This window comes from Euprymna scolopes, chromosome 26 (assembly GCF_053919585.1).
Source record: "Euprymna scolopes isolate OS-2025 chromosome 26, ASM5391958v1, whole genome shotgun sequence".
NCBI classification, from domain to species: Eukaryota; Metazoa; Mollusca; class Cephalopoda; order Sepiida; family Sepiolidae; genus Euprymna; species Euprymna scolopes.
In genome coordinates this window covers 59,275,526-59,300,287 of record NC_136507.1, presented here as the reverse complement: position 1 = coordinate 59,300,287, position 24,762 = coordinate 59,275,526, and the positions used below count along the sequence as shown (strand labels likewise).

The 24,762-nt window shown below is 31.3% G+C and overlaps 1 protein-coding gene across 7 annotated transcripts in view; it reads right to left on the bottom strand.

Moving 5' to 3' along the window:
• LOC145248087 (protein TFG-like) overlaps nucleotides 1–24,762 on the bottom strand; it is a 43,402-nt gene that overhangs the window by 8,526 nt on the left and 10,114 nt on the right. For 3 of the 7 annotated variants that reach the window (XM_080109871.1, XM_080109868.1, XM_080109866.1), the window contains exons 2-6: nucleotides 20,054–20,252; nucleotides 18,106–18,189; nucleotides 16,414–16,572; nucleotides 10,561–10,689; nucleotides 6,574–6,699 (exon numbers count right to left, since the gene is read on the bottom strand). In XM_080109871.1, coding sequence (XP_079965997.1) covers nucleotides 6,574–6,699; nucleotides 10,561–10,689; nucleotides 16,414–16,572; nucleotides 18,106–18,189; nucleotides 20,054–20,246 — 691 coding nt within the window. In that variant the 5' untranslated portion in view covers nucleotides 20,247–20,252. Of the gene's footprint in view, nucleotides 1–6,573; nucleotides 6,700–10,560; nucleotides 10,690–16,413; nucleotides 16,573–18,105; nucleotides 18,190–20,053; nucleotides 20,253–23,783; nucleotides 24,002–24,762 lie in introns of those variants that run through there. The other 4 variants (XM_080109869.1, XM_080109865.1, XM_080109867.1 and 1 more) reach the window with 4 other exon arrangements.

The following is a 24,762-nucleotide window of genomic DNA, read 5'->3' as shown; positions in this document are numbered from 1 at the left end:
AAAAAAATAAGTGAGAATTCTTAGGTTAGCAGACGTAGAACAGTTGAGGTAGCAGAGCAAGTTGGCAGTGGAACTTGGGAATCTTTATGCCAAATTTAATTAAAAGAAGTTAAAATGTGGATGGAAGCCCTTTGTGAAAATTTGGGTACCTCTTTTCATGAAATTTTAACAATAGGTATTAGACATCAATTTATATTTCAAATAAGTATTGTAAATGACGTTTCTAAATTTTGGAGATGAGGTTTGGTTATTTGTATTATTATTATTATTCATAGTACGATGAATAATAATACAAGTATTTTAAAGTGATTTTAGGGGGCATAATATAGATACAATATCTCATTTGAAAATTGAAATCCATCAGATTTGCATTGAATTTGATCCATAGGCATGGCAGTTTAGCAAGACTCCCTAAATATTAATTTCTTTGTAAGATGCCTTAAGTTTTTAAGCCTTAGATTTTAAATATATTTTAGAATCACAATCATGCAATGGATTTTGATCAAAATTAAAATAAGGATTCTAGACATAAGCTTTAGTATCATTATATCTTGATCTTTGTAAGTGGTATAAAAGTGATGCAAAACTATTTGAAAAATTCATTTTACCCATCCTGGATATATATATCTTCCAAACCCAATAAAAACACTTCTGAAAATAAATGCTAAAAACAGTTAAAGAAGCAAGAGTTTCATGCAAGCAATTATATTGTAGTTTTCTTTTAAAAAACAAGGAAAAAAAAAATCTTACAGAACATTCACATAGACCAAATACATTAAAGGATCATCCACTAATGTGGTTTTTATAATTTAATAAATTAATATTTTTAAAAAGCTGAAGATTTTATCTAAATTGTGACAGACACATCTTAAATTATAAGACCAAAACCAGAAGTAAACACTTATCACTATCCATGTTTGGTCTGCTTGTTTCTTTACAGTGATAAAAGTAAAAATGTATAGTTTCAAAATTCACCCAAATTTTTGTAAAAACAGTTTCAGTATTTTGCTGCAAAGAGTTAACAAATTATGTGAGTGTGTACATGTAGTTGGGATGGGGATGGGAGTGGAGTAGTGTGTGTCCTTAAAGAAAATTGCTCCAAAATCAAAGAGCAGATGAACCTAAAAAAAGAAAAACAAAGAAAAGAAAAAAAAAAAGAAACAAAGTAAATGAAAATGAATTAAATGCGTTTTTGGCTCATTTTGGAAATCTCTTATCTGATCAGTAATTTCATTTAAACTTTAACAACACACATATATATATATATATATATATATATATATATATATATATATATATATATACACGATTTTCCTACTGTTTATATATTAAATAAATATAATATCGATATAGTAATATTTCTTTTACTCTAGAAATATCTTTATTTTTACTTTATTAGCACATTTTTATTTCCTATTACTATTTTAGTACATTATTATTATTATTATTATTATTATTATATTGATATATTATACTACACTTTTATCATCTTGACTTATAAGCCTATTATCATTTTTAATATTCAAAATTCTGCTGTATATATTCAATCTTTTATTTCTTTAATTATATATTATTGCTCTTAATTATCAACATTGTTCGTGTTTTTAATTCAAAATTAGGCACTTGTACAGTTTAATTAAGACATTAAAAAATGAAAATATCGAGGTTATATTGTACGTATCCATTTTGGACTGAAGATCTCTGAAAAAAAGAAAAAAAAAAAATTCTTATCTGATCAGTAATTTCATTTAAACTTTAACAATATATATACAAGAATAAAAAAGCATTGGAAATGCAAAAGGATATACGGATGGTATGCCAAAAAGTATACAAACAAGATAGCTATGAATGGCTAGGCACATGGAAATAGAATTGCATCCAAAGTATAGCCCTATAGCTTTTCTCCAATCTTCATTCCGTGCCATCATTACGGTTGTAATTCTTGTTTATTCTTGTTAATTAGTATTTTTACTTACAGTCTTATTTTTAAACTTACATTCATGATAGTATTGTCTTTTTTAGGAGGCGGCTCATTGCCGCCTCCATTAGTAGCAGGTCGCTTCCTGCTGGGTTTTAGGTCTTTGGGTTTTGGGCCTTAGGAGTTGCCTCTTGGTCCTCCATCGGTTCTATATTACATAGAGAGTGCTACCGCCTCTCTGATAAAACAGTTAGAGTATTATAAAGTTCTAAAATGTTCATACCTTCACTATTAAATTTTTCTTGGTTCATTCTTTGGCGTTTTGGCAAAGATTTGGCAGTTTTTGATATTTATATTTATAATAGTTTGTGCATGAGGCAGCTTTTTTCCCCTTGGGATCCCTGTTATACCGTGCTTTTGAGTCAGCACGTGAGGCAGGCTTCTTTTTTTCTGGTTCTTTGTTATAAAGAGCACGTGAGGTAGCTTTTTTCTCCTCAGAATCCCTGTTATACCGTGCTTTTGAGTCAGCACGTGAGGCAGCCTTCTTTTTTTCTGGTTCTTTGTTATAAAGAGCACGTGAGGCAGTTTTTTTCCCCTCGGGATCCCTGTTATACCGTGCTTTTGAGTCAGCACGTGAGGCAGCCTTCTTTGCCTCAGGATTTGCATGATACTTATTTTTATTATTTCAGCATTTTTCTGATAGTATTCTTTTTGCTCAGATAATACCTTGACTTTGTTTTTTTCATAGTCTATATTTCTCTGAGCTTTTTTACTACGTGCTGACTTTGGCATTTTTTATTAAATGTAAACATATAACACTTATGTGTATCTTACTATAACATCACTTATCTTATAGCAAGACAACTCTCGTAGAATTGAGATACTGCCCCGTCACCAATAGTTAAAGTGTGGAACGGTATATACACCAATAGGGTAGTTGTTATCTTTATATGAAGTCCTAATCAGTGACAGTGTGAGGTTACTTGGTTAATTTATTGTAGTTTATTTTAGAAAACTTGTTTTTATTAGTAGATTGTGTATAGTAGCCACAATATCTAGTTATTTTTGTGGCTAGGGCTTGGATTTTGATTCTTTTTGGTCAGCTTCCAGTGAGTTCTTAGAAGATGACTTTCTTGCAGTTTCTTTTGCGGTTAATTTAACTTATTTCCTTTGGCGTTTGGCGAGTTCTTAGAAGAACTGGTCTGATCTACTTTTCTTAGCGAGCGAAGAGATTCAGCTGCATTTAACAATGGTTGCTATAGTGTATTTTTGCGCATGCGTGAGAATTTCAAGTTTCCTCCTTATTTTTCAATAGTTTGACAGTAGTCATGTGTCTTTCTGCCAAGAGCGACAGACGTCAGTGTTAGCCGTGATCGTCTAGTGGTTAGGACCCCACGTTGTGGCCGTGCTAACCTAGGTTCGAATCCTGGTCACAGCATTGACATTTTGTACATATTTTACAGTCCAAAATCTGAAGAATTATTTGTTTTTATAACATTGTTTTTTGACGTCGTACTTGTTGATAGGTTACTCTTATAACAATTTTGATCAACTGAGATAAAGATTTCGTGGTTTCATTAACGCTGGTGGGTTACTGTTTAAAGAAAAAACCTTAACGTTCACCTCAAATATTCAGCGTCCAAGAAATATAGGCCACTGGCAAACTGGAACGTCTGTGGCATCCGGTGTATTATTTGGAGCTGTCCCTTTTGAGAGAAGTTCCGTGTTCGAAGTGGTCTGTCTACATTGGGTATATAGTGTTTAAAACTTGTTATTACACGTAATCTTATTTAATTATGGAGTTAGCTAAAAAGCGATGGGTCACTGAACTTCTCCGTGTAAAGAGCAGTCGATTGATGCTTGAACTGTTGTCAGAGACCGTTCGTACACCGAGATACATCGTCTCAAAAGAAAGAAGAAAGCAGAAGAAGAAAGAACAATTGGCCATTTTTGTACCTTTTTTTTTTTTTCTCTCTTTTGACATTTTAACCGACGTTCTGACACTCGCTGGATTCGTAAGACGCTTCTCTGTAAGAATATGTGCTTTTTGAAACTTATAAGTTGATTTTAGTTGAGATTTGGATAGTTTTGTTTTGTAGGCGTATATAGGCGTGTACGGGCCATCCCTATATAGAGAGTGCTACCGCCTCTCTGAAATATATATTATTATTTCTAGACTGCCAGGCATTGCCCAATCATAAAATATGCTTAAATATGATATTTTAATTTATGCAGATTTAGTGTTTATGATTATACAGCCAATTCTCTATTGATTATTAGGTACTTGTACAGTTTAACCAAGAAATTAAAAAAATGAAAATATCGAAAAAAAGTTTTAAATGTTACGTATCCGTTTTGGACTGAAGATCTCCGAAAAAAAATTTCACTTAATTTGATCGAGTAGGTTTTGTTTTTACAGCAGAAAACCATGTTTTTATGAGAGCGCGTTGAAGACAGCCATTATGAAATTTATTGAACACACCACGGGGAGATGACTCCAGTTAAAGCACCGACACTCCCTCCCCATCTTTATTACTAGCTTTTCTTCCTAAAAATTTAATCTTTTGTTCGGTATTATAAATAGTTTTTTTTCGCTGTAAAAAAGAAACTACTTGATGAAATTAAGTGAAATTTTTTTTTAGAACTTTGTTCCATAACGGATACGTACAATTTAAACTTTTTTTTTCGATATTTTTATTTTTTAATGTCTTGATTAAACTGTACAAGTACCAATTATTATATTGTACCCACTATATCATAGTGATTTTAAAAGTTAAAAAAAAAAAGAAATGGCTGGGTGCCATCAGCTAGAATCATAACCAAAACATTTAACTCCAACGTTATTCATTACCATCTGACATAAGGACACATGCATATGAAAACTTTACAAATTAACACAGTTAAACATAAATGCACATGCATAGAGAATACATATTAACTCAACTTAGACTTGCCAAGTTCCAATTTTGTCTCTTTAGCAGACATTTTTTTCTGGCTAAAAACCAAATCAAATTCATTCCACAGGTCCGAATTCTCTATATATGAAGTTTCAAGTCCATAGACCAAAAACTGACAGAGTGGTTTGGTAGAGACCATTCCGCACACATACATACAGACAAGGTCACTTTATATATATATTAGAAATAAATTGTTTTTTTTACAATTTGCTTGATGTTTTCTGCACTATTTTTCAACTCACTAGATACTCTTCACAGATTTTACTTGGCTAATCCTCTAAACTTCGAACTACTTTGGTTTTCTTATATTTTTTTAATATTTTTTTTGTACTTCTCTACTTTTCTCTTTCTGCATGTGCCTATGCTCATATATATGTCCTTATTTATTCCATCTTACTGCTAGCTACATTTTTCAATATCCTTCTTACGGCTATACACAATATATATAAGCTAATGTTTGTATGCCAGATTTTTCTCTTGATAAAAAGCATTTGGCCTTGAAATGCCATGGTTTAAAGAAGTTCTTTTTCTTCCTTTTTCATTATTGATCTGATGTAGTAAAGTTTTATTTAACTGTGGACACTTACATTTCTTATATTAATTGCTCCACTTCACCATGCAGAGCTTTTACTATCTTGATAGGTTCATTTGTCCAGAGATTATTTGTATCGTCAATTTTAAAAATATATACTTGTAAGGTATATATTCAATAAAGTTCTAAATTGCCACAATTAAGCTCAATAAAAATGGATTTACACTTTCAGAGCATAGATATCATTAGCAAATATTCCAAAGCCGCATATGTATTTATATCACATTGATATAGTTTTATTGCATATCTGCAATAAAACTATATCAATGTGAAATAAATACACATGCAGTTTTAGAATGTTTGCTAACAATATATATATATATATATATATATATATATATATATATATATATATAGTCCAGGTTAAAAATATCCAAACGTAAAAACCATTGAATTTCAACGAGGTTAGTGATAGTGCTACATTAAAAGAGCAATATATTTTATTCAATTTAGGTAAACAAGATTACCATAAGTCGCTTCAATAAATTTAACTGTTTCAATCTTAAAAACAATCATTTAATGAAATGAAAACCAGAAAAGAAAAAAGTATTTTTCTTTTTTCTATTCAGTTTTCATTAAATGACTGGCCTTAAGTAAGACATTAAGACCATAGGTTTATTGTTGTCTGACGATGTCTTAAGACAGAAACAGTAAATTTATTGTAGCGACTTATGATAATCTTGTTTAATTGAATAAAATAATATATATATATATATATATATATATATATGAATCAATGAATAAATGCAAAAGTTTTTTCCCACCTATCCTAACTGTATTAATATCAAAATGGCTTCTTAATTCTACAATATAACAGTATTGTATATATAGTAATCTGCAAACATCCATAAACAGCTTTAGATTTTACTCATTTGTATCTTATTTTTTTAAACAATTTCTAATTTTGTAGAGTCTCACACCATCAATATCAGCAAAAGAGATGAAACTTAGGTCATAAATGCATAAGTTCAGTCATCATAACAATGCAATTTGCAATCCCCTATGACCCATTTGTAGTGGATTAAAAAAAATATGAGACATTACTTTTGGAGCATCCCGGGTAAATATATTAAAAAAAGGACAAATATGAAAACAAAATGTCTTACTATCATTTGATAATCCAAAAGATGACAAAACTTGGTTTTGAATATTTTCAGCTGATTGAACAGAGAGGGGATCAAATTCTTTATTGCTTTCTGTGTTTACTTCTCTGCGATTCTCACCCGAATCAACTAAAATGAAAAATAAACAGTATGAAAAAAATAAAAAAAAATTAAAAAAAAAGAAATCTTCAATATTTAAATATATATTCACTATAAAAAAAATTGTCATCAGTCTTCACAATTTGAAATATAAAGTTGACTGTAAATAAAGTTTTAATTTTAATCAATTCTATTATTTGATATTTTAATCAATTTAATTCCATTATTATTAGTCAAATTGATAGTTTTCACAAAAAAAAGTATTAATTAAAAAACCCCATCAAACTCTTAAAGTTGTTTTAATAAAAAAAAATTTTTTTCAATGAATTATAAATTTATTTCATTGCACTTTTATTTCTTTGTGAAATGTTTACTCTTTACTTTAGCAGCGCAAATGAACCATAATAGACTTTTGCCTATAAACATAAACAAGGTTGCATCATCTGGGAAATGCTTTCCTTACAAAAATAACTTTGCCTCATCCTCATGGCATCTCTTCAAATTCATCCTCGAGCACTCTAGGCATTCTTACTTCTGGAAAGGTGTCAGCAAACTGGGAATCCATCTGACGGACATCTTATGCATATGCAAATAGTCATGGATGACAGTTTTTGGAGACCCAGCACTAATATTGATCTCATGGGCTATTTAGTGAATAGTCACGTGTTGATCTTCCAAAATGGCAGCCTCAATTTTACTGACAGATGCTTCATCAACGGTAAAAGGGGGAACAACCAAGTCTGGGAGATGTTTTCATAAATTTCCGTCCATGTTTAAATTCAGGATGCTAGCATTTTACAACATCATGGGGCATCGTTACCATACGTTTCTTTCATTTCATTAAAAGTTTCCTGTGGTGCATGTCCTTTCAAATACCAAACCCAGATAACTGTGCAACACTCAACTGGCTCCATTTTACACCTGACTCAATTCAAACATCTTTAAATCAGAAACCACAATTAGTACAGAGCTGTAATTTGTCATATAACTCATAGAGATATAAATCATTACAACAAAATCAGACAATTGGAAGTGGGTCACAGGCATTACTTATTAAACACCCCTCGTAAATTCATGCAGACAACAGTTGAATTTCAAAATCACTAAGATTTTTCAATTATAGTCAGCTAATGTACTTCCTAACTTCTGACGTCGCTGCTACCGGAAGTGGTGACAAGACAAATGAGTTCCTTTGTTTTTTTCTCTTACACATATCTCTCCTGTGCATGTTTTGTTTTTCCAATCGTTCTTTTTTTATTTAATAATCAATGAAAAGTTTTTTTTTGTCTTATCTTAATTAAGAATTATTGAAATTATTATTTTTTTTTTTTTTTAAGAATTATTGAAAACGCTTTTAAAAATCTTTTAAAACTTTTTTAGTGAAAATTATGTATTGGATACATTTTCTTTTGAGTTCTGAAATTTTGTTATTTTGATTTCAATTTTATTTGTAATTTTGATTGCAATAATTTTATTTTATATTTTCATAAACATTTATTTATTATTTAAAATCAAATAAAAAAAAAATTGTTTTTAAAAAGTAAAAAAGAATGTATTTTATATTTTCATGAACATATTTTTTTATAAAAGTTCAAATAAAATAAAAACTTATCTTTTTAATTTGTTATTAAAAGTGAAACTACAAACTGATATTTTTATCTATATCATTTTATCAATTTTTATTGTATACTTTTCAATAGTGTTCTTTTCTCATATTTCATTTCAATAAATCACTTCGCAATAGAAATACTGAAGAGCAATAACAGTGAAGCAACTGATTTGTCTTGTCACCACTTCCGGTAGCAGCCATGCCGGAAGTTAGGAAGTACATTAGCTGACTAGAACCGATTTTTCTCAACCATGTTTATTCCTAAAAAAAAAAAAAAAAAAAAAAAAAAAAAAAAAAAGATGAGTACTCATAAATAAAAATTAAAAATAATGAAATAATTTTATGATAAATAGATGCAACTAAAATAATTATTTTGTGTATCTTTTGCAATAGGCAACTTTAAAATACGAAACACATTGTGAATATTTCTTTATTCAATTACAATAGCTTGGCACTACTTTAGAGAACATAATTTATATCAAGGTACTATTTTGACACCAAACTAAATTACATTGTTACCTTTGTAAGAGAAAAAAGATTGTTTACGTGCAACAAAGACGCGAAATGCTAAACCATTAAACACTTAGTTGTTTTGATTCCAGTGAACAGTTCATTTAATTGAAATGATGCAATTCAGATAATGGGGACCTCACACCAGTGAGGGCGATCGATAAGCAAAAAGCCATCAAGAAGAAGGCCTCCAAAAGGGTACATATTCTCTCCTGATGACAATATTATCTGAAGCTGGAAATGAAATATTCTACAAGTGAAAACTTGTAAAGAAATATTAAAATATATATACAAGTCCACAAGGTAAACCGTTTTTTCCCCACACATTCTCTGTTGTCCATTTCTGCAACTGTTACGATAGCAGGATTCATTGGATAGATCGGTTCGAAAACAGAATTTATTTTGAGATATACTTTTGACACACAGACAAATTATCTATTATATAAAGGAAACTCGTCTGTGTGTTAATGTATGTGTGTTTGTATGTCAATTAAAAACTTTCATCAGCCGCATCCGACTGGGTCAAAATCAGTACCATCTGAGAGGGCAATCCTTCAGATGCACAATATGTGAAAATTAGAAATAAAGATTAATTCTATAGTGGTTAACTGGATCACTTTTTAGAAGAGGGGTCTGTTTTTTGCATGATATTTTTCGTAAGTCACACATGCATAATTTACTAAAACCATGTTTAAAAACATTATTTTGCAACGTCATGATATCATAAGTAGTCGTGACCGTAACAGCAAGCGTGTTTGCCAGCAGCTTTTTTTTTACCTTCTTTTCCTCTTTTGTGTTTCAGGTTCAAGCCTGATTGCCGCGGCTCATTTTTTATTACTGTTATTTTGATTGAAAGAAAAGTTATTTTGATTCATTTATTTATTGGGAGGGAGGGGGTTCCAGTGCACAGGTAACAAAAAGTGCTCAATATCCGGAGAATAGCTAATTCTCTTTGTATCCCTTCTGCTGAAATATCTGGTGGGAAGATTGTTTTTTTATTTTGGTGATTCCATTCTTTTATTTTGGGGATTGTTGTGGGGTTATCGATGAAAGTGATTAATATCATTAGTATAGTAGCTGTGTCCAAACCAAACTTCATGTCCACCTGGGCAACACCAGATATCCATGCTAGTTTAATATAAAAGAAATTGTTACTTCGGAGTATATTTACATTGATAACTTCATTCTCATCTATCAAAAGATAGACATAAACTATCCATTAAAAAAAAAGAAGAAAAAAAAGAAAAAGAAAAGAAAAGAAAAAAAAAGAAAGAAAAAAGAAAAAAAAAAAGATTTGATGTACCTGTTTTAGCAAATTAACCCTTTTTTAGGTTATTTAATGTAAAAACTCAACTACTGAGTGCTTATGCACAGAAGGTATTGTGCTATATTTTGGATAAGATTTTCAAGTTAAATTCAAGTTTTGTAGTATCTTTTGTTTATTAAATTGTTAGGTGAAAGTACAGAATAGTTACGAAACACCTTTCCCTTCCCATGTTAAGAACGGATTTTTAAATGTTTTTATAAAAGTACCTTCTTTGCATAAGTATCAACTATTGTAAATGATCTGTAATATATAATAAATTGAACACAAATTGCCATTTTACCCACATCTGGGGGTGAGGGTGGGGGATCGAGTTCATACCTTTCCCAAATAATGATGTAAATGGATCACAATGGATCCAATAAGATTTGAACTCAGCACAGGCCAATTATGTATGCACAAAAGAGAAAAAAAAATTAATAGTTTATGAATTTGAAACAATCTTTACCCTCGGGTATAAGTCCAAATGATGAAAGAACATTTTTCTGAGCAGCTTCATCCACCGCCGCTGGTTGTGAGGAGAGTGGATCAAATTCTTTCTGATGTACACCACTGACAGACAAACGGTCTTTCAGGACTAAAAACAAGAAAATATGTATCTAATAAAATCCCAGAATCTTTTTTATTTTTTTTATTACACAAGATTCAAATTAAACTAAATAAATTTAATATTTAAATAATAGACAAATGATGAAACAATTTAAAAACAGGAATAGAACTGAACTTACTATGTTTCCATTGGTGCGAAGACTGAGACTTATGATCCTAACACGAGTAATGCTTCCTTTTTTATTTGGACTCTTAATATTCTGTTGAAAATTAGTCCAGCAATTGAATATCATTTTGTATATATTCTATCATGTAATAAATATATAGTATCTATTCATTCCTTGCAAACAAGATAATCACCTAATTTTATTATAATAGTATAACGAATATTTTTGTAATTTTATATATATATAAGTAAATAAATTATTCCAGGTTAATATTTTCCAGAGGTGAAGCAACTAATGAATTTTAACAAGGTTCATATAAGAGTGCTCAATACCAAAGTAGAGCAAGATATTTTTTTCTAATTTTCATTATAGACTCTACTTTTGTATAAGTAATATCGCCTTAAAAGGTCTCTAGTTACTTGTAACTGGCTGACCGAAACATGCTCATTAATGTGTAGCAACATAAAAAGTATGTGTGTGTTTTTCTGTATGCGTATCACTTATCAGATAATGTGATTGCAACAAAAATAAAATCAGTTGCCAAGAAAAAATAAATGCCTTATCATATATATTTTTTTTTACATGGAGGTCACCACTTATCAAGGCCCAGAAGCCACTCGGGGATAAGGGTTATTTTGTGTACAGTAATCAATGGGATAGTGTTGTAGTATTTGTTAGTATTGGAGATTTGACAAAGTGTCATTACTTAAGGGGGCGGTTCATCAGGAATTTATTTGTGTTGGACTTGAAGACATCCATGTTGAAGTCAGGAGGGAAACAGGCAAGCGGTAAAGAATTCCACAGGCGTACAGTTCTAAGAAAGAAGCTTTGTTCATGGAATCTACATTTTGATTAAGGCACAGATAAAGAGTGGGGAAAATTATTGACAGTGGTTTCAGCTAGACGGGTGTTTTTCGTAAAAGATTGGCAAGGGGGGACCAGAGATTGGAGGTCAGACGAGCACCTGCCATGGAAATAACGATAAAACAAAGATAGCCTCGTAATGTCTCTTCTGTGGGAGATAAGTTGCAGGGAAGAGAAAAGGGCATGCCTCACTAAACCACAAAGTCTATTTTGTACTCTGTCAAGGCAGGATAGGCTGTTTTTAGCAGCTCCTGCCCAGATGTGGCAGCAGCATTCCATTCTTAGACGTACTTGGCTTTTATATAGATAGAGAATTGCATCAATAGTGAGATATCTTCTGGAGCGGTAGAAGGATCCCACCATTTTTCCAGCGAGCTTGGCAACAGACTTGATGTATGTGTTGCATTTCAGATCAGGAGTAAAGGTCAAAGCCAGAAGCTTACCAAAACATGGGGCCTCCCCTAGACGAAAGCCATCCATTTCAATTGATGCCAGATGGGGATCAGAGCGTTGATGATGTAAACATAGGAGCGTGGTTTTAGATGCATTAAAAGGTAACCAGCCACCTCTTTCCCCACTGTACCACGCGCTCAAGATCAGAGGAGAGAGAATCAGAGAGAACTTGGTCATTTACATCCTTTGATGTGTTGCTATAGATGGTCGTATCATCAGCATAGATGTCAACGAATGATTTAGGTATGTGTTTTGGGAGATCATTGATGTTGATTATGTTGGTTGGTTGGTTGGTTGGTTGTTTTACGGCATATCAACCCTTTTCGGGTTATTTAATGCCGAATCCAAAGATTTTAAAGAAAAAATTTTTTTAATAGAATATATTTGTTGTTTTCACATCGGTTTCTATTTAACCCATAGTTGGGACCCTAACAGGTACTACCACTCCGGGTCAGAGTGGACCTGGGAGCAATGGTAATTAAAGGGTGGCTCCACACTCCCCAAAGCCCACAAGCTGGGGCTTCACCATTGGATATAGTTTAAGGTCATATCCGGGACCCCCATTGAGGGACTTTTACCCTCTGCAGGGGGGCAGTCGGCGTATTCTAATGCCCCACCGACAGGGCCTGGATGGTATTAAGAAATTGACTCCCAAATGAACCTATTGCTAGCCAGGCCTTTATTTGTCTCTCTTTCTCTAAGGTTCACTCCCATGTTTCCTTTGACCTTCCTCCGTGAATTGAACCTGCTACTTCAACTGTTCTGCATCTAATGACTCAAGAATTTTTGTCCATTCTTTCAACATGGCCATAACATTAAAGTCTACTCTTCTGTACATATCTTCCTATACTGTCCGAATTTAATCGTCCTCAGAGGTCATCAGAACTAAGCCTGTCTTTAAGACTCACATTACTCACTTTATTGTATTTATTTCTCATCATGCAACACATGTCCTCAACCCTCACTAATCAGGTTACACTTACATCATACTACATACATATGCTTAGTGCACTTTCCTGGGTTGACAATGGTAATGCTCTACTGATTAAAGGCAGTTCACACCAACACTCAATCGAGCCAAAACTAGTGCTGCTGCTACTTTTTCTAATTTTTCTATTTTGCTGGTGAAAAGAACAAAGAAAATAATTTGGCACCAGAAAGAAGCAAATATACTGAGAATTAATATTCTCTGTGTGTTGTCAATTGTTGTTATTACATACACAGGCGGCAAAAAGAAAGTCTGCGCTTCTAATTTTTTCAAAAACTGCAAATTTAAGCTAAATTTTATGTAACTGTTTAAACCTCATTTGATTGGCCTTTTATTCTTCTATAATTTTACCTGTTTATATTTGACTTTTAATTGAAATATTCTAGTGTTCACGTCCATTGAAAAAAATAACCTCAAATTGAGGAGGCAAAAAGAAAGTTCGCACAATGAAAAATTATTATTTAAATGTAACTTTAGGACATTAATGCAACACAAATACAACAGGAACACAACGAACTAATTAATATTTAATAGCATAGCTCTTCTGCAATTTGACAACCTGCAATCTTTTGAGAATTCCTTGAATTAGACTGTAGCAATACTCCAGGGAAAGAGCATCCCACTTTTCTTTAATTTTTGTCCAAAGTTTTTTCCAAATTTAAACTTTTATCATTGTGTAGCTGTTGCTTGATGTAATGCCATATGTTTTCGATAGGATTGAAGTCTGGAGATTGTGCAGGCCAATCCAAACACGGAATATCATGCTCTTCAAGGAACCTCTTGACATTGCTAGCTGTGTGAATGAGAGCGTTATCTTGCATGAAGATGGGATTATCATTCAAATTCCAATCAAAGTAAGGTAGAAAATGCTCAGTCAACATATTAATGTACTTGGTCGAATTAATTTGACCTTGCAAGCAAACTATAGGCCCTGGACCATTCGTACTAATAATGCTCCACACCAAAACTGAACCTCCTCCACCTTGCAGCGTTGAAACTGAGCACCTAGGATTAAATTCTTTGTCTTTCCTCTGATGGACATACTGCCTACCATCACTGCCTAGCCTATTGAACTTGCTTTCATTGCTAAAAATCACTTTTGACCAATATGAAGAGTCATGATCTTCATTGCATCTGACGAAGTCCGGACAGCGCTTTCTTTTCTTTAAAGAAATCATTGTCTTGCGTCTTGCAACATATCCTCGCAGATTAAATTCCTTTAATCTGTTCTTAACTGTAGAAGATTGCACTGTTGTTGGATTTGGGTAGTCGTTTCAAATCTGCTTCTTAGGCTGCGGATCTTGATAGCATTGTCTTCCCTGTTAGAAGTAACTCTACTATGACATCATGAATACTGTCGGTGTTTTAGTGCTTTTGCACTGTCTTTTGAACCGTTTTCTCATCATATTTCTATCTGCGGTCGAGTTCTCGACTGAATAAACCAGAAAGGTGAAGATTAATGAGCTCCTGATGATCACTAAGGGAAAGTCGTGGCATATGGACTAAATGTTACATTGTATAACCTGGAACAACAACAATTACGATTAGAGATGCTTTGTTGCTTGTTGGTGGATAATTTTAAACTGATTTAGGGGCGATAATTTAAGCTGGTTTTAAGTGAATTTGTTGCTGCGGACTTTCTTTTTGCCGCCTCAATTTGAAGTTATTTTTTTTAAATTGACGTGACCACTAGAATTAAAAGTCAAATATGAACAGGTAAAATTATAGAATAATAAATGGTGAATCAAATGAGGTACAAGTTGTTTAAACAGTTACATTAAATTTAGCTTAAATTTGCAGTTTTTGAAAAAAATTACAAGTGCGGACTTTCTTTTTGCCAGCACTGTACTTTCATCCACATCCAGTTTTCATATTGTCTTTGATGACATCCTTAAAACATCTCTGGAGTATACATTTATATCTATATACGGGCATATATTAGTATAGACAACAAACCAAAAAAGTGGTAAAGAAACAAAATGTTACCAAAAGCAAAAGTTACTCTTCTACTTAGAAAGTTTTTGGTGTATTAACTTATTTTAAAGTGCTTATTTAATTAGAAACACAAATAGTGCCAAGTTGCTAAGTTAGAACAACTACAAAATGGCTGACATGAGGTTGTCAGCATTGGAGCCTCGATAATGGCTCAAAAACCTAAAATAAAACAAAATACTTATAGAAATCAACTCAATCAATGTCACAGTGGCAGTTATTGGTTTCATTTCTATCAGCATTTTGTTTAATTTTAAAGTCGAGTATTTTTAACTTTTTACATTTGTTTCGGAGTGTATTATTTTTGTATTAATAAGATTTTCTTGATTTAAAGAAAATTAAAAATGGTATAATCAAGCAGAAGCTCTGATTTTTAACAAGGTTTGTTTTAATGAAAATATGCTGCCTATATATATATATATATATATATATATATAGCCACACACACAAATGAGATTCCAAAAGTATTGCCTCTTTATTATTTTTTTTTTTTTTTAATTCTGTCCAAAAGGATAAGGGGGGGGGTTGCAAATTTCATCGTTATGATGACTGAACTTCTGCATTCATGACTTGAAAGTTTCATCTGTTGCAGATATTGACGGTGTGAGATGCTAAAAAAGCAACTCCTGTCATAGACTTGTGTCAGAAGTAGAAATGCATCACTGAATTCTTAATGGTGACTATGTAGAAAAATAAATTCTGGAGCACAAAACGTCATTCATTTTTGCTGTCTTTGCAGTAAGGAAAAAAAAAAAAGAAAAAAAAGTAAGCTTTACTTTTGGAATGACCCTTATATATATATGCCCCCTTAATCTCTTATGAGTGAAGCAGTCTGGTGAGAGAAATGTTTCCATTTAAGCACAAACGAAAGATTCATTAAAAAGGTATTTAATTATCTATTCCACAGGAATAAAAATGTTTTCAAAATGGATTCAACATTTAAAAAAAAATTTTTTTTAAATATTCCAAATTAATGAAACAAAGTTGTTTTCCAAAGAAAAAAAAAATAGAAAAGAAAGATACCAACATTTACAAATAAAAAAAAAAATAATTCCAATAATAAAAAAAAAAAATCCAACATTTTAAAAAGACAACCCTTAAAAAAAGAAATCCCTTGATAAAAATGATTTACGTTTTGTTGATTATCCTGTATATTTTACATTTGTACAAAAAGAAGCAAGTCAATCTGAAATACGAAGAAAGAAAACTTGAAAAAGAAGAAAGGGAGAGATAAGGATGTGTGCGCGTTTGACGAACGAAAGATGACACAATAAGTATAGATACATACAGAGAGATATCTGACCTTCATCCATCATCCGTTCAGATTCAACTGATGATGGCGGTTGCAGATCTTCCAATAAATGATTAATATGATCATTTAGCCGAGTTAATTCATCACGAATGTATTTCACTTCTTCATGGTCTAAATGGTTAGCCGTGCGATTCACTAAAAAAAAAAAAAAAAAAAAAAAAAAAAAAAAAAAATCAATCATCATGAGCAACAAAGATCAATAGATTAAAAATTCAAACTTTGGTTCTTATCCAAAATTTCCCTATTTAATGTTTTAGAAAGAAAAGAAAAATCTGTATAATATAAATACTCGTGATGAAAACATGTTATCCCAAAAATTAAGTAGTTTTATTTTCGTAAGGAATAAAGCAATTCATAGGCATTACAACTAAAGTTTGTATTATTTAGTTATCTTTTTGCTTTTTTTTTTTTTTTTTTTAGATTGTTTTCAAAATAAAGGACAAGCAATCGCACTTCTGGTACTCCTAAAATTTGATTTTCTTATCTCTCATAATAAAGTCATATTCCTGCCTGTTTGTTTAGTTGTTTGTTCACATTTTGATTAATATATACAAAAAGGTACACTATTTCACAAATTAATTTTCATACTAAAAACAGGCTTCTTTGAATTTAAATTACACACTTTCATCGTCTCTATATAATGCTACTTATTCAAAGGAAATCTAAATTTAGAAGTTATCCAATTTACATTCAAAAAACTATTTTAATAATTGACTATGTTATTAATGAATTTTAGTAACAGAGTTTTGTTCCATTTAAGAATATTATTTAAAGTTGATTTATTTAATTTATTTTTACTTATTTGCTAAAGCCGACATCAGTTCCATTTAAAAACAAAAGTAATCTTTATTTGAACAGTAAATAAAAGATTTATAAATGCATTTCTTTTTTTTTTTTTTTTTTTTCTTGATGGAAATCGCTCTGAAGCCACTTGATGTAAGGAGCTAAAAAACAAAAACAAAAAAAAAAAACAAAACAAAAAACAAACACTACCCCTTCAAAATCCAAAACTTGCCAATGATAAGTGTTAGATGGAATGGATTCAGCAATTCTTTCCTCTTTGTCAGAAATATTGCTCATGGAATGTGAGGACTCAAGGACAAAATAAGAAAAGCAAGAGTTACAAGGCTGCTGAAAGTAAATCCAAGATCCATTTTCTACTCTCATTAAATTATAACCTGGGGTCAAGTTAGTAAGAAACTCTTGAGACTCAAACCAGAAATAAATGTCAGATCATATTTTCTGTTCTTCTCTCTTACATCTTCATAAGTTTCTATCCCTTCATTTTTTCAACTGCAAAATTTACTGCATTACTCTAATTGATTTGTTTTAAAAATGTTTTTTTTATTTTATTTGTTTGACCTCTACTTGCTAAAGCTAACATTTATATCTGCTGTTGAAGCCATTTTCGTCAGTTAGCTGATCAGTTCATTTTCCCATCTGCTCAAAGTCACAATCCATCTTTAATTTTGTTCAACTCTCAACTGACATTAAAGGCCAACTGAACGGACTGTCATTGGTTGATCGTTCCATTATGGGTACATACATCATACAGATTTAAAAAATTTTTATTTTTTTTAATATGTAGGAATTTTGGACAAGAACCAACACTTTATATTGGGGAAAAAATAATTGCTTCTGTCTTTGTTTTTTTTTTTTAATTCTTACCAAAAAGAGTGAGTTTCAAAATTCTGCTGCACTGAATAGCAAATGAAAGATCAGAACTGTCAAATATTGTGATCAGATCTCCATCTGAAATTTAGTAAAAGAGACGATAAATAAATACACATTCTTATTTAGACAATAAAAAATAATTAAAAATTAAATTTATTTCATTATTTTTATTTTCATCATAAGAGTATAACTCTCAATAAGTCCAGATTAAAAAAAAAAAAATCTCACCTAGGTGCTTCTGCAGAATGGTGAGTATGCATTTCTGATATTAAAAAAAAAAAAAAAAAAAAAAAAAAAAAAAAAAAAAAAAAAAAAAAAAAAAAAAAAAAAACTTATGTATCATGTCGAAATTGGTAAAAATTCCAAAAATTATAAAATCATACAATCTACATTTGCATTTTTAAATGACGGATTTTAATTGAAAGCAAGGAAAAATCAGTTTATCATATAGAATTGTTTCAATTAAAACATGATAAGCTTGATAAATTTTATTTTTACTTGTAATAATTTTTCTATTGATTATTTTTTTTTAATAATTTTTGGAATTTATACTAATTTCAACATTATATGTTAAGTATGTAACAGTGTTTTTACCTGAAATGCGTTTGTTTCAAATCCTATTATTCTTCAGAAGCACCTTTATCTGAAATATCATCATTACTTACATCAATAATGTATACAAATGAAGAAAGTTTGTGAGCCATGCTTACATATTTGTATGCAGAATGGATGAGCTCATTAAATCAGGTGTTATAGATTCTGAAGTAACAAAAGGATGACACTGTCCATTAAAAAAAACAAACAAACAACTCGCAACCTAAACGGTCTTCTATGTGGACAGTGACTAATAAATATATGTGTGCGTGTACACGACCACTGGTCACACTGTTATCAGACATTTAAATCTCATTCAGCTTCAATTTCCAATCTCCGAGGACATGCCAGAAGTTATTTCCTCCACCATAATGCAAAACAAAGAAAAAAAGAAAAAAAAAAAAAAAAAAAAAAATTAATCTTAATATATAGAAATGTTTAAAATCAATTTTGCACTTGTATGTTTTTTTAACTGTTAAATCATATATATATAAGTTGTGGAAATATATATAGCAATTAAGCTACATAGACTATTCTGCATTTCATTCTCATGAGAATTCGTCAGGCTTATGTGAAAAGTTGTGGTTAGCGGGTCTTTTTATATACGCACATGCTATTGAATTTTCTAGTTAGCCAATCAGTTTTCTAGTTGCCGCCATGCTCATTCGAGCACTGTTGAAATAAATACTAAAAATTTACGCATAAAATTATATCTTTGTATATTAATTTATGTGATTAAATAAAATAGTTTATATATATTTCAAGAAAAAGTTCATTTCAGATTACAGATTATACAATACTGTAAAATAAAAATCCATATAAATATTAGTATCAATATTTATAAGACAATCCCAACCAGATGAAAAAGCTCAATATACAAGATTGAGCAATAGTATGAATAGAAAATTTGGAATTAAATTCTGTAAATTAAAAATTTACAACAAATTTATTTTTCGACAAGAAATCCAGAGTCAAAATTTTTCCTTATTTCATGAAGTTTCAATGAATGGCTCATATCCTCAGAGGAAACGTAGTTAGCAAAATAATATTCATAAGTAGTCTACAAATTTTGCTGGTTAGCATGTAAATTGAAAACTAAAGATTGTGTGAAAATTTATAAGAATTATATAATTTGTAGTAAATTTTTAATTTACAGAATTTGTTTTACCAAATTATACATCCATCTTTCTACGCTATACGATGATATCACATGCACACACGAACCTCAACTGAAGTATAGCAAGAACTTGTGTCTTGCAAATCATTGGGTTACAAGAAAAAAAAAAAAGGAAAAAGAAAAAAAGAAAAATGAAATAGATGAAATGGAAAAAAATATGGAGATGCTGACCTTCATCTTTGTATTTGATTGTGATGTCATCATTAGTGCCAAGTTTTCCCCGATAAACCCGTTGCATCATAAGTACCAATTCATCATAAGTAATATCCACATTGTGGATTGGGATACGTCGTATGTCATCGTCCAATTGAACTTTGATTATTAGCTTACCCGACAAGTCCATCTGACCATCGCAACTGTTCATAATGACCTACAAATAAAAACAAAATTAAAGAAATCTCTGAAAAAGATTAGACAACCAAAAAAAAAAAAAAAAAAAAAAAAAAATTCCTTTGAATAATTATTTTTAAATATCAAAACGAAACCTGAAAAAAAAATAAATAAATAAATAAATAAAAATAAATAAAAAAAAATAAAAAATAAAAAAAAATAAAAAATAAATAAATCAGGCAATACCATGCAGAAGACTCATACAAAACAAATTAAAACCTATAACGGTAGAATGAGCTATGCAGATTCACCATTTATTAATACGATATAGATAAGTATTAGCAGGAAGACCTGATGTTGCCAGGGATTGAATGAGGATTAACCAATGTTCCACACTTAAAATACTTTTATTGTTATCAAAATCTGTTAAATCACTCATTTTTCAATCAAATCGATTGATTGCTCTAGTCTGGGACCCACCATAGTACACCATGAAGAAACATCACATGCCTCCTCACAGTTACTTAGTTCACAATAGATTGTAAGTCTACACTGCACTGTAGGAAACCTGATTTTATAAAAATTTTTATATAATCGCTTGAATTACATTTTAAAATGTAAAAGTCATCATGGCCTTTGTGTTCTAAACAAATGTCAATTTCAAACACACCGGTCTTATTATTCTTAAAAATAACCTACTGTTGATTTTATACACAGAGCCCTCTTGCTTGTGTGGTGATAAAACTTTTCAAATACATTTGTGATGCTAGACTATTCAGCAAAAATTGTAATGGAATTGAAATCCAAATTAAATTTTTTTTAAAATTTTGTTTCAAATTCATTGTTATTCTTTAAACATAATAAAGTGCTAGTATTAATATTTTTAATTTTTTTATGTGTAATCATAATTATATTTATTCTTTGTGTGCTGGCTAAATCAGTTGGTTTAATTCATCTAATTAAAAAGGTAGACAACTTTATCATAAGAGTTATTGTACAGTTATTTTTTTGACAATTCATAAAAATCACAACTATGGAAGAACACGAGGAAACATCTGTTTAGGTACTAAAAAGGTAGTTTTATATTGTTTTCATCATATATTATTAAATGAGAAATCATTTCCAATAAAAGTTAGTATTATGCATCTAAAATTGAGAAAAGCAGGCCATAAAAGTGTCAACATTACCTGAACAACAAAATTACCAAATTTGTACTGATGTGCTGTTTATCTAACAAAATTCAAATTTTAACTCCAAATAATTCCTTATTTAATAATACTAATTATTATTAATATAAATTAATAATATTTAACGAATATAACAAAATTACTTTTAATGCCTAGACAAATTTTTTCTTGCATTCTGCCATGGCTGTGTTCTTTATAAATCGCCCCCCTTTATTTTTTTTTTTTTTTTACTGTTCAGTTCAATTCCTTTAATAAAGATATGGAACAATTAACAATACAATACATTGTTCGAGACTGTTATAATGAAAAGTCGATGTATTCTATTGAATTCAATTTTGTAATTTCATTATTTGGAGAGGGGGGGGGACGTGAGTTTGTAGAATTACTCCATCTTCAATAGTTTTTTTTTTTTTTTTTTTTTTTGAATGCCGTGAGAACGATTTCAGTACTTACTGCAAAAAGAAAAAAAAAAAAGTTTGTTACTTTATGTAATCAAAAACTTACTAATAACCCTAAACTAATTTGGAGATTATTTTCCCATTAGTTTTCACTCATTTATAATCTCAAAAACACACTTCAAATGTGTAGGGTAACCTTGGACATTAAGCACGAGCAACTAGGTACTCTTCACAAATCTCACCATAGCATTAGGATGACGCTTGTGGAGCAAGAAGCACAAAGCTTGTCTGATAACTGACAAATCAAAAGCCTTATTTCTCAAGAGTAGCATTTACCAAACCTGGTCATTTTGTGTCAAGATGAGAAGCTGTTTTCCTTTCAGATCTTAAGCCATTTTAAAACTGACTTCATAATGTTTTACTTCAGAAAAGGCGACTGCACAAAACTTTATTTCTCCGAGATATCGGAGTTAAGTGTCATTTTTTTTTTTTTTTTTTTTTTTTTTTTTCCACATCAAAATTTTTTTACACATTCAGATTTTCAGGGTTTTAAAGTTTGTTAAGGTCGGCTTCATCCACATCCTATCAAATGTAATCAGGATTTGCACACAGATTTTTAAATTTGCTGCAAAATTCAACTTGCCAAGTTTTCAGTACGTTAATTGTTTTAAGCATGATGTAACAGTGCAATTTATGTAGATGTTTTTGTTTTTTGTTAGCGATACTCTTTGAACGAATTCAATTATTTATACGAAAGTGCATTTTTACCTAAATGCGAGTTGGGAATAATTTTCCCTTTGACCAATTTGGTACCCCCTAAATGGGGAGCAGCATATATAAATTATTTTTACGTGTCAGTGTGCAATTTTTTCAACAAATATATCAATCTTTGAAAAAAAGTACTGCTTTCTTTATTTTCCTGAACAAAAAGAGTTGAAAATCCTTTACAATGGTGTAAATAAGAAACATGATTTTTATTAAGTTTAACTTATTCTTATTACTGAGGAAGTTATATAAAACTAGAAATTTGTAACAAGTCAACATTTACTGATAATAATTTACTGATAATAATACTCGTGTACACAGACTAAAAATGTGTTTAAGGGTGGAAAGTAGAGTCGGAGCCATTCAGGAGATATGAGGCCATCATGAAGAAGCAGAGTCATGTCAATCAAGAAACCAAGTATTTCAAAATTAACAAAACCTCATTGCTTAAGATAATGTCTGAGGAAATCCACGTGGACAAACATGTTGGGAAGCAAACGGTGCTGTCTGCGCTCATAAAAATGAGCTTGCCGAGTACATCAAGCTGATGCAGAGGGAAATTGGGTATTCATGAGATGGTCCCATCCTCGTTAAATTTGCCTGAACCTACATAGGACCAATGAAAAGGAGGGACTTTCCCTATTATGCTTATGGCTTACATATCTCCTTCAAGCCAGAGATCTGTCCTTTCAATGCTTAAATTGTCACTAGGAAAAGTCAGTCTCATGTCACTGCTCAAACAGAGCTCTTCACACCTGCTTCTCCAGAAACCTTATCTTCAGCCCCCCCCCCCTCTCCAGGACCCTCATCTTCAGCCCCTCTCTCCAAGACATTCATGCTCAGACATGCCTTGGTGACTTCATCTTCGTCACTCATTGAAACACTTTTTCCCTAAAAGACTCCCCAATTTCAATCTGCAACAACAGGGAGATCATCTAGAATAGAAAGATTCTGATATGGGGAGAGCCTTACAGCAGATGAAAGTATCAATATGTTGCATAGCTGGGGTCTTTTTATTAGATAGGATGGGGGCATTCGTATTGATGAGGGGGAGAAGAGACATTTATACAGTTCTGTGGACCTTATAACGTAGATTAGCCTGGAGAGAGGAGGTGATCAGTCCTTTTAACACAGGAGGGGGGACTAGTCATTACTTATGATGGAGAGAGGCATTACTTATGATGAGTTATACAAAGTTCATTAAAGATGATTACACATTACTTTGTTGTAGAAAGACGACACGAAGACGGCAGTTACAAAAATGTTTTTTTTATTCCATTTGACCAGTCGAGATGATGATGACATCCAAGAATTCAAAGTCGACTACCTGATTAAAACTCTCCCTCGCTTCCAAAGGAACACTCCTCTGACCATGTCAGCTCTCTTTCCTATCGTCGTCTCCAACTGTCTAACTCATCTTCGACTCTAGCTCCTATATTAAGAATTCATTGTCATACGTGTCCAAAAAATGTGATCGACCCACATGGCCTGAAAATGCGTGGTTCGCACATGTTTCCAAATCATTTCTGCAGACAAAGAATTCTTACTAACCTATTTTTTTCCTAACCTATTTTTCAACATATTTAAATTGCATTGTTATTTATTTTCTAGCTGACCTTATTTTAATTCAGTTGTCATAAAAAGAATTGAACAATTAAAATTCCTTTTACAACAACATCTATAAACTATTTTATGTGAAACTTAACAATGCGAAATTCCACATTCCATTTCTGAATCTATTTCTGAACCTTGCTTACAAAGTTCGAATCTCGGTCTATCTAATGTTTTTCTTTATTACAAGAAAAGGTTCCCCTTTTCTTGTAATAAAGAAACCCATGAAGAGATATTTGCTGCTAAGGAGGTTGCTACAGTGTCCAGGAGGATGTGGCAGAAGGAAACAAAAGGAGAAAAGCAGAGGTAAAACAAACAAACAAAAAACCATAGGATAGAAAACACAATTATCACCATTAACAACAAGTTCACTGTCAACATCGGGGGGGGGGGGGGCACTGACACTGAAGAATGTTGCAGACCTAGTAGATGTGATTGCATTAACTTGGTTAAGTGTAACATCTGTGATTTCTGTACAATGCACCAGCATCAACATTTCACTTTAAAACCTCCAAAATGAAGAATGGCGGTGTGATTATTGCACACAGTATACCTGGTGCTTCATGTCCGAGAGATGATGCCTATTACT